The 11542-nt window shown below is 37.9% G+C and overlaps 1 protein-coding gene across 2 annotated transcripts; it reads left to right on the top strand.

Annotated features, from left to right (window-relative positions):
* Positions 1-6777: 6777 nt before the first annotated feature.
* Positions 6778-9401, top strand: LOC111254107 (uncharacterized). Of its 2 annotated transcripts, none has more exons than XM_022814618.2 (4): positions 6778-6893; positions 7137-7335; positions 7922-8122; positions 8350-9401. In XM_022814618.2, exons 2-4 carry the CDS (start codon positions 7162-7164, stop codon positions 8473-8475), a joined length of 501 nt encoding a protein of 166 aa, XP_022670353.1. In that variant the 5' UTR covers positions 6778-6893; positions 7137-7161; the 3' UTR covers positions 8476-9401. The 2 variants fall into 2 exon arrangements, with proteins under 2 accessions (XP_022670353.1, XP_022670355.1); XM_022814620.2 differs by lacking the exon at positions 6778-6893 and adding an exon at positions 6912-7048.
* Positions 9402-11542: the final 2141 nt, after the last annotated feature.

Here is an 11542-nt window from a genome sequence, read left to right as displayed (position 1 = left end):
TGTCGTACTTCATATACGTGTTACTGCAGCTGAGCTTCACGCAGTCCTTTGATCATTAATGTGTTTTCAATAGATGCACGAAATGCCAAACTGTGCGGTTTTCGATAATACACTAGCCATCCAATCTCGCCTATACCAGTAATTTGTAACCTATAGGAAGCCAAGTATTGGAACAGTTTAACTCCGCTTGATACGCGCCCGTAGAGATCATGAAAAGGTTTACACAGCGTATCGTAAAATTCCCTGGGCGCAAGAGTATGCCGTAAAAATATAATACGAATTGATGAGTAGTTATACGGATACGGTTAGCTGTGCTTATTTTTGCCAACGAACGGTAAAACTGAGCAGGTTCGCTTAAATATATTTGTAGACCTTAATGTGGTTGAACATTTTCAAACAATAATGGAATACACACAGCAGAAGTCATACAAGCTTGCTAAGCTCATCGTATTACATATGCTAGAATAAAAGATATAGGTACTACTAAAATACTTGGTCTTTGGAGCTACGATTATTGGAAAAGTACGTTCTTAAGTTGCTGTATGCAGACGAATACCTTCACTTGGAATCGCCTGAAGAAGATTTTCCAGTTTATTTACGAACGCTGCACAATGTGTAATCATCTCGAGTCGTGATTATAGTTCTGACACATTTCTAATTTTAGCAGTTTCGGTCTCCTTCAGATGTCGTCGATGAGCTTCTGCTGTAACAACAACAAACCTAAGCAGTTCATTGACGTTTTAAGGAACTCACGTTTGCCAAGTAAGAGTTGATTAAATAACGTGAATATGGCGTCCTTAATTCCTTGGAGCAGCTCATCAGGTCTTTTATGTTCCGAAATGGTAACTATGTTGTTATCTGAATGCAGATCTGATCTAATTTCATCGTTTATGAACTGAAAAATATCTGAGACTACTTTTCTTTCAAATAGGAGCCAAGTGTGCCCATGGAGACCTTTGAGAGTGCCTTTGATTCATCATTAACATCAATTTGTAAATATGTGTTCGCAAAATCTATTATCGAGAAATATGTTCTACCATGTGGTAACGATGTAATGTAACGTTGGCAGCGGGTAGTAATGGTCTGCAGACCGAGGGAGAGATCTAAGATCACTCGTATTTTCCAGAGAAAACAGACTATATACTGCAAGAGCAGCAGATTTTGCGTGCGTAAGGTGTTACAAATGCCAGTTCCATAGAATCGTCACCATTTTTTCGACAGTTTAAACAAACATGGTACGAAAATGGTCTTGTCTAAAGATTTTTCTTTTTGCAAGGTTCACCCGAACATGTCACTTTATTACAGTGCATTTGTTTAAATCAGAAATAAAACATGTCTGTTTTAATTTATTTATCAAATACTTTCTCATTTTTTTTTTTTACTTTTTAATTTTTAACTTTTATGACCTCTACCTGGATCTCCTGGTGTGTTCTACCATAGTTTGGATATCTTTTACAGCAGTTTTCTCGATGCTGTTCTCCACATTGTTCGGAATCTATTATAAAACACCTTAAGCAATTTGTTTTTGCAAGTTATATGCATGCAATGTCATATATGAGTTTATTTAATGTCTCTTTATTTATCACAGTAATACCGAATCCAGCATTTTGTCTCAATGCGGGCCTTGTGTTCCGTAAGTTTAAACTATCCCATACATTCTAGTCGATACTGTGTATATCATTATTGTATTCGGGGGTTGGGACCTAAGTGAAGTATTAAAATGGACCGTTGCGATACCAGAGCATTCGTAATGGACTATTTTAATCAAGCGTTTGTGTTACACGTTTTGATTGACCTCCTGGAGGATTCGTAGATCTTCGTAATACAATGTCCTCTTTAATAACAACGTTGGTATCGTGGCCTAACGAAGGAACACTGTGTTTTCTTGTATGTTGCACCTAGCGGCTTGCATGGGGTTGGAGGTTTTTGTTCATATCTACTAGTTTTCTGTGGGGTGTTCCTGAGTCGAAACAATGTGCTGTCAACTTGAAAGGTGTATTGGGTGTATGATTTGTGATGATGTGCCTCTTAATTAAACCTGCTGCCCACGTGTATAGAAGATAGCATCCGTTTTTCTGTGCATTCAATACTTTAGAGCTAGCTGCCCTATATCGTTATACTCATGATTTCAACAAATCACAGAATCATTAAAACATTGTCCGATATAACCGAAATTTGTCTTATTTTTAAGTCAGAGATCTTATTTTCTGTTCTTCCGTTAGAGTAACATTATCTTTGAAAATTGCATGCTCGTATCTGACACACCAATGTAGTGCCATTTGCATATTATACAAAAACTGAGCAATTCTTTTCTGATATGCCTGCGTGACGGATTTTTGCCCTCGTTGTTAATGGACTGCCATAGGATCTGTTCTATGGCTTGTGTAATCAGCGCATCCTTACAACGGAGGAGCCAGTTTGAACAAGCTTTGAATAACGTTTCGCTTTTAGTGGACTTAACCAGATCAGTTTTTTTTATCTTCATATATACATGAATATATGGACTGACAAATTATGAAGTACAAGACTGTCTCAATGACATCGGTGTCCTTATCGTGCTGGACTGGCTTCTTATAAGTCATATTCAATATGGAACAAGACAAAAGCTCCTACGCAAAGCGTATTACTCGTTACTTTATAAGTCTGTTGGAAAAGCTCTTTCTGATTAAAAAGCATCCGGGGTCTACTTACCAGAAGTGATTAAGATGTATGCTGTTGCCTTAGGTAAGATCCCAACCCACACATATTCAAGCGTGGCTCGAACGGTACACGTTAGTTCACTTCAAAATCTCTTATTTCTGTGGTAGCTTAGTGCATAACGTATTTGCCTGCTAATCTCAGGAACACGCTATGGTCTAGATCCGTATCCAGACATAGACACACGGTTCGTTCCGCGCTGGGAGCCAGCCGTACAGTGAAATGGCTAACTGCAATACTGGACGTAAAACTCACAGAGACTTAAAAATAAAACGTAATCTTCGTATACACGATATCATACAATACGAAAAGTAGAATAACGAAACTCGATAACACATATACATATTCATCATAAGTTCACTCACAAGCAACGGTGGAACTCAGCCATCATACGACATGGCTCGGTAGATTACGCTGTACATCCAGCCAGAACAAATGATAGACTTACAGTTGAACTCTAACTGGAATTGAAACAGAAATGGCAAATTAGGAAAATAACAGTAATGAATGAATAATATTGCAAGATGCAGATGACAGTTATAGGAATATGTTCATTGCACTCTTTTACGATAATATAGTCACCGCATAGATTAATCAGAGTTATATAAATGATTATAAATAATATGTAAATGAGGCGGAGTTCTCTCTATTTATTGTTGCCTTGTTGAAACGGTTTGTGAATGCACATGTATATAGTAGTTTTGTCATGTACAGTTTATATTTTAATAAGTGCTTACTAAAGCAGCTCCTGAAATAAAGCTTCAACATGTGTGCTTTATGAGATGAATAACGCATGGTAACATATGATCCAGGCCTCCCTGCCGATTTGCGCTAATAGGTATTATGTTTTTGGCGTTTTACCGAACAACCAATATAAGTATAGGTGCTCGTAATACTTGCAGTTTAACTTCATCCAGAGAAAACCACCACTTGTATTATCGTAATAGTAGGTACTCTTCATAACGGCTGGAGAAGACTTCAACGCCGATCGGGGCACATTAACATAGAAATTCTATTCGAAATATATAGATAGACAGGCGCATATCAACAGATAATTAGTTAAGCACAACTAACTTTTTGTCATTGATCATTGTTCTGAACAATTTTTGGCGACTATGGTGCCATTATTGTAAAATGAGAGCAGTGAAAATCAGTATATTGGCTGTATACGTTTATTATTAGGTTGTTTAGATCTGATTATTTCGATATAAATAGCTGTTGTCTAGCCAACTCCTAGCTTGGTCCGACGGCAAGCTGATTCGTCTCTAGCCGTAAACCTACGTTCTTAACGACAACTTTATTTGATTGCATGCAGCACATAATTTGTATTATAAAAGCAATGCTAAGTTATGACGTAGGATCTAGGGCTTGTACACACGCACAGCTACTTTGACATACTACATTCGACATAGGCTAATAGACATGGCGAGTTTGGAAACGATCGACGCACTTGACATTTATATTATATACCTCAACGAACAGGTTTGATGCTGCTGTCTTTTAAAATCGCTCACGATAGAAACGGTAAATAGAACTTTGTGTTTAAATTAGCCGAATTTGCTAACGCTAATTACGACTCGTGAAACAAACATGTCGTTCTATCTGCCCATATTAAGTTACAGTTTTACTCTTCGAATTACATGCATTATTACTGAGCCATTACGCCTCAAGTTCCTCGACCCACTCTGAATGCTTAATTGTATTAGGTATATATTCAGTATGATTAGATATATATGTACAGTTCTCAAAAACGTACAAAAACGCTTGCGATACGAAATTACGCATAATCGCTTATCATATATACTTAGGTTTTTTTTTATCAGGGCTTCACTCAAAATCGGAAATTCTTAAATTATCTTTTGCTCAAACCTAGACTGATTTAAATAAACTACCAAATCTAGTCATTTAGGACTTTTAATTTTCGATGCAACGCGCTGCCGGAGAGATGTCACAAGACGTTTACAAAACGCAATAGCATATGATTAATTTCTCGAATAATAGTCGAACTCAATATTACAACATTAGACATACATTCTACGGAGGAGAACTGAAAAAAGCACGTTTTTTTTCCCGTACAAGAACGTTCATTCTGTTTTGCATCGTATTAGAAACTTGAAATCCTACCAAACTTCGCGATCTTAACAAATAACACACCTTGCTTTGGCTAACCTATATAAATATCAGTGATTTAAGCACAAATTAGGAATTTTAAATGTCGTGCTTCTGCCTCTGACGGGCTTGAACATTCCCGCTTCTGTGTCTGAGATATCAAAACAAGCAGAATCAGAAACCTAGAAATCGAATATTATAACGTTTGCACAGACCGTATTCACTCATAACTCTGACTCTAATAGTTACGACCACATTAAATATAAAACGCACATCCATTGCCGCAGATAACAGCGGCGGACATTGTTTAGAATGCTACCGGCCCGATTTTATAGAGAAAATTATATGATCTCATAGGGATTCTATTTTTTCTTAAAATTTAATCCGCCAATTTCACAGATGTGAAGGTGCACCTTCCTAATATCGTTAGTCCCGTATTACTGTTACTAATAACCGTTCCGGTTATCATTGTCGTCCGTTTGCACAACCGCCTCGAAATGCCTTTAATAAACAGAAACAACTCACGACTTGAACGGAGCACCATAATTATCCTATTGTATGTTTTTTTTTTACGTTATTGAGCTTATCTCAATTTAACGCGCTCTTATGTCGACGCCCTTCAGAAGTAGTTTGAACCCAAACACAACTGAAAAAGCAGCATGTGCTTCTTATAGCACCTGTGCAAGTACACGCAGTTCATTCAGATAACGCCGACGGTTTTGAAACGTGCGCGTCTTAATATACTCCAGCCAGTGGTAAAACAAGCTCCCATAACTGTCAGAAACCCTAACAACTACGACAGCTCTAGAGATTTAATATGAAAATAAACATGGCACAATTATTGGGTGATCACACAACATTATTACTAAGACGGCCTAAAGGTGAAAGAAGCTGCGCAAGTCTGGGTAAGTAGACAAATACTCAGTTATGAAAAATGAGTCTAGATGATCGCTGCTGGAGCACCTCTATGACTAAAAAGCTTAATAAGGCGCTTAGTAACAGACGAATGATCAGTGAAGCATTAACCGTAAAACTTCAGGACAGTGCCCGCCAGAGATTCTGTCACGTACAAGTTGTTCCCCTAACTGCTTAAGATTTTTTTTACAGGAAAAAAAGTAAATGCGTTGCCTGTTTCTCCCAGCAAAGCACCGCACTGGACCCCCAACGGCTTCCACATGGCTGTTTTTTTGGAGTCGGTTGGCTATGCAAACGTTTTAACATAGTTTGTAAGCAAGAAAGAGAAGCTGTTCTCTCGAGTGCGTTGCACCCCTTCAGCTGCACCAAAAGCTCAGATGAGCAAAGCTTACAAAACGCGCAAAACTTACGCGTTTATCAAAAAATCACTTTATAAAGTAGAGCTATAAGCTACCCTGAAATTCTATGGCTCTATGGTACCGTAGAACCGCAATTAAACTCAGACGGGTCGTGGAACACCACAATTCCGTAGGAAACGCAAATGCGCTTATCTCATGAATCGATAGATCGTCTAATTAGTTTCAGGCTTCAAGAGTCAGAAACCTTATCACCTGTTAGTAGGAAAACAAAGCGCATTGTTTCGTCCCGCTGAGCGCATTTAAACAACTTCTGCCGTACCGGCCTGCAGGATAATATTTCCGATAATTGTTATCACTAGCTATGTCTAGACAAAACGCTGCTTCTGTAGTCGGAATCTTAGAATACCTTATCTCACATTGTGATTAACAAAAAAGCGTAAAAAATGATAATGATAGTAATAACAACAACAAGAACAACGATACCAAATTATTGTATAATTAGTATCCCGCTTCAAGTGCATGTCAACTTGGAAAAAATCGTGCGGTAACCGAAACTACTCTTTTCAGCACACCGGATGATTCAGACTACGTAGTTTATCCTCAAATCAGTCATTTGCTTGCAATTAAAACCACACCCACACAATAGAGTAACCATTAAGCAATAAAAAAATAATTAATTCTCATAACTGGCTTGTCCATTATGAGCAAAAATGTACAAGAGAGCGAAATAGATAAATGCGTACTCTAAATATCAATCATCTAATGTCAACCAAGATTGTGAGATAACGAAAAGAAATACCTTCGATGCTAAATGTAAGTCCCTTCTAATTGAGCAATATCTAGCAATTATACTGACACTTTACACCGAAGCCGCGGAAAACAATTATTAAGCGTTAGATTGATAAATTCGCAGACTTGAAACGGAGTTTTAAATTTTGTCTTACATTTACTACTATCACTTCAGTAAAGTAAGTAGAAGTTGTAAAGCGATTTACAATATTTGTTCTGGATTATTAGCTCATAATAAGCGTCTAAAGTTGTTTTTTTTTTTATTAGTGAAGAACAACAGCAAACAATTCTCATGAATGCAAAAGCTTCTGTAGCGCTGTGTGCAGCTATTCTGTGCGGCTTCTGCGCCTGGCGAGTAACCCAAGTTCATGATGCACACCCTACAACTGAGGAGCGCGCAATCAGCCTACTACGCTTTATGAGAAGCCTTAATCAGGATACTAAAGTGTCCGAGGAAGAACTTGAGGTAATTTAGGGTATATTTTTTCAAAACCGAGCGGGTAACTATCCGCCTGCTCTTACAAAACTGTAATGCATGGCATGTAACTATAATACAACAATTAGAGCAAGATTAAGAATGCCTGGCAAAATTGAAAACAAAAAAATTCTTCAATTAACGAAGTGATGCTAACTAAAAATGTCGAAATACAGACATGTGCTCCATTTATTTTATTCAGTCGTGCAAACGATCCGAATGGTGCCTAGTAGCACGATTTTGAATATATATCAATATTGTTATAGAGCAGCAGACTAAATGCCCTTAAGCTGATGGTAGAAGGGCTTCGAAGCAACGAGAGAGTTCTCTAAGATATATTCAAGATCGCGCTTCGGAAGTGCAGCTTACTAACTTATTCTGAAATCTCAGATGGTACTGTGTTCGGGAATATAAGTATCAAGTTTTCGATCGTACTGCTTAGAAGTACCTTCGTGCTTAGATCGTAGCGGTTTATTGTGAAAAAGTATGTAAAAAAAAAAAACAGGCTGAAGGGATGGACACAATTACGCATTCTGTGCATGAAGTTAACATTGTCGTTTTACTGTTTTAATCTCAGAATGCAATTAATGCTTCGTTAGCGTGTATTAGACGGGAGATTACGAAGATTTGTCCCGTCAAACTTAACAACACGCTTCATCATTTTGATCTAATACAAGAATGCGGAGGATCTACCAAACGCCTGCTGGAATTAGACCACTATACTGATAGCTGTGTGAAGCACTTTCCAGATGCACCTAAAGAAGTCGACGTGGAAGAGGTAGGTCTCTGGAGCCTGTGCAGAATATTATTACTATAGCTTAGATTTCAATTGTTTCGTCATGTTCTTATATCCGTAAAGGCAAGTGCAGGACAAACTCTTAAGTATAAGAACGATATGGAGTCTTGTAGCATAGCTGATGTGTACGAATGTGCCCTAAATCTCGTTGTATTGATTCCTTCCATTTTGGCTCACTGTAGTACCTTATCTATCATTTTTATTTCCAGCTTGCCAAGATGTTTGAGAGATGCCTTCCGAGTGATGTGTTTTCTTCGGTCTGGACAGACGTTCAGATACCAAATCCAAGCGAAATAAGTGAGAAGGATAGTGATGTTGGCGAACTCTTAAGTTAAGCTAAGTGGTTTGTCATGGGATTTTTTGCAACAACGGAATATTTTGATAAAATCAGTAGCCACTTGTTTCGGCTTTAAAATGCAAACACAATTAACTGTAGTAGCTAATACTACGTCAAAAATAAACAAAAACTAAATTTGCAATATAGTTGTAGCTTTACGAGAACAATCGGATACAGGAGTGGAGGAGTCTGTAAAACCATTGTTCTGGTTATTATATATACATAGGTACCTCGTTGTGGTAGCGGTCGATTGTCCTAGGGCTGCTATGCGATTACAACACTGGCACTATTCACCAGCGGTCCTACGTATCTATCAGTATCTTGCCGGCTCTGAAAGATAGTGTCGTTCATCTGAATCTGAAGCGAAGGTCCGTCCAGCGCCAGGTGAATCCTAACCAGATTACATTAGCGTTAAGATGTGTAAGAGAAGAAGAAAAAAAAGTGTGACATTGAATGATTGCTATCAACGTCGAAAGCGTACGTAAAAGCAAATAGTTGACGCAGAAGCGATTGAGAACAAAGACCCTTAAATCATAGTAAGAAGGTACAGAAAAGGCAGGCATTATTGCCGATGAAGTATCCGTTTATTGCGTAATGCATTTATTTTTGAAAATTATATATCAGTGAATTTTACGTGAACCGACTGCAATACCATATAGCTGCAGAAATGTACGTATACTTTCGTCTAGAACTTTTCTGTGCGTAAGAGCGTTCATAATGTATTGCTTACAAAGCTTGTTTGTGAAACACGAGGAAACCGATGAGCCTTTCGGGAAGAAGTCTTTGACTATGTGCATTACACCAGTAAATGGTGGCATCAAACGAACGAACATGATTGACTAGATTGATTGATGAATGATTAGTCATCAAACAACCGAAGGCTTGGAAATCGTTAAAAAAGTAATAAATGGATAATAAACGGGATTTTAAATGTAGAATTTTTTAGAGAAAGGTAAGGAGGTAAATTAGACGTCTACTGATCACAGGTGTGTGCAATGGCAAGCTTGTTCATTATAAAGGAATCATATGGTATTTACCGAAAGTCAAAACTAACTATATGGCTTACCGACCATCTCAACACCTTTTGGTAAGGTCTTTCCACGCTAAGCTTATGATACCTTAAATGTTTCAACAACTATTACATATTTTTATCATATTCTAGCACAGTAAAACTTTCAACTTGCCTCTGCCGAATGATTTTTTAAATTCTTAATTGGGTCATTTCTGGGTTTATAGCTTCGTTTTTAGTTTAGGTGAGTAATTGACTAATTGGGTAATTCCATTTCAAGCAATAATTCGGCTCTCGTAATACAGTAGAATTACGCACTGTTAATGCGAATGTGCTGCGAGTGTATGTTCGCGCACGCAGTATTGCTGCTATTGGTGGACCAGATACTAAAGTCTGTGGTGCGTGAGCCACTACTTTTTGTAGCAATATTTATTAAATGTTCGTCGTAAATAGACAAAAAAAGTCGTTCTTGTAACGACATCTATCAATTAAAGGAAACTATTTATAAAGCAATTTCGGCTAAGGGAAAATTTGGGCAGCTTGTTTATAGAAGTTTGTATTCGTCACTATTATATTGTCGCACATTATAACTTTCAGAATCACATATCTACGATGATGCTCTTTGTCCTTTGTATGAGTCTTAAGGTCAAAGCACTAGCTCTGCTGGAGTCAGTTCGAAAGTTGGACGCACCGTCGACACATTACAAACTTACTTGAAATTATAGCGTAGAAAGGAGATCCTTGGCCAAAAAAAGATCGACATGAAAACATAGGCTAAAAAATTTACGTGGCAAACAGTTTAGGACAAGCATAAGCGGCGATATCAGGTCAAAATCGAGTGTTAACATGACAAGCAATAGTGCAAAGGTAACATCACACGAAAATACGAAACTTTTGACTTGAACATAACACCCACACAGAACTGGTTCAAAATGTACAACAAAGAGTAACTGTAAAAGCATGGGACTTTACATGCTGAGCCAATTCATTCCATGGCGTACTGGCAATCGTCTGTGTAAGCGTTTGCATAGTCAATAGTAGTGGCTACTGAAACAGACTTATTTGGACTGTACATACTCGCATTGTCATTTTACAAAAAACTAGGATAACTGCCACAGTCACTAGCCAAGTCCTTAATTTCATTTCAAACCGACATCCTAGTTCATGAAAGTTCAGCATGTACAAGCACGTTTGACTACCAGAAACGTCACGACATTTTCCAGGCATCGTCGAAATATTCTGCTTTTATTAAAAATAAAACGTGGGGTGAATAAAATGCATTTTTTATTCATTGTTTTAATAACTAACTAGAATGTCTAAAGACTGATCTTCTGATTAGATACCATTGTAATTCACCTATGCTGGATGTTATTTAACTCTGAAAAAACTCAGTGATGTCCTTGGTAATGTCCCGCAAAATATTCCGTAAAAAGGTCGTCCTTGACGGCTGAACAGGAAGTTGAGACTATTTCTAACCATTCGTATATAACGTACATCATCAATAGCTGCCATAATACAAACGTCGATCTTATGCCCTAAAATACCAATAGTTGTCCGAGATTACAGGACGGCATGGACGAGGATGGGATCGCCAATGTCAACGATAGAAGTGAACCAGGGTGAATCACAATCATAGAAAATCCCATAACAAAATACTGTTAAAACGCTGGTATTGAAACGTAGATTGCGTTAATTTAAGAAGATTATTCTTAATGAAGAAAATGTTACTGTCTCCCTACCAGGGCTTGTCCAAACTCCAGGCACTTAGATACAGAAAGCGATTACTCGGGGCTAGCAAATCTTTAAGAAGTCATCAATAGGCAGAGGCGGACAGCGCCGTCGAAAACATGGTTAAGGAATTAATGAAACAGAATATGGGTCTATTTGTAGAGATTGTGAATGAGATATGGATGGCATAATCTTTCTTCACAGAGTAGAAGCATGCAAACCTTATTTGCTGCCCAAACCCTGTAAGAACATAGATGACCCGTCAGCCTACCGGCCGATGTGTTTACGCGATTGATAAGATTGCAGTATGATATTGTTATCTGATTGC

This window comes from Varroa destructor, unplaced genomic scaffold (genome assembly GCF_002443255.2).
Source record: "Varroa destructor unplaced genomic scaffold, Vdes_3.0 BEIS01000007.1, whole genome shotgun sequence".
Lineage (NCBI taxonomy): Eukaryota > Metazoa > Arthropoda > Arachnida > Mesostigmata > Varroidae > Varroa > Varroa destructor.
This window is presented reverse-complemented; position numbering and strand designations above follow the sequence as displayed.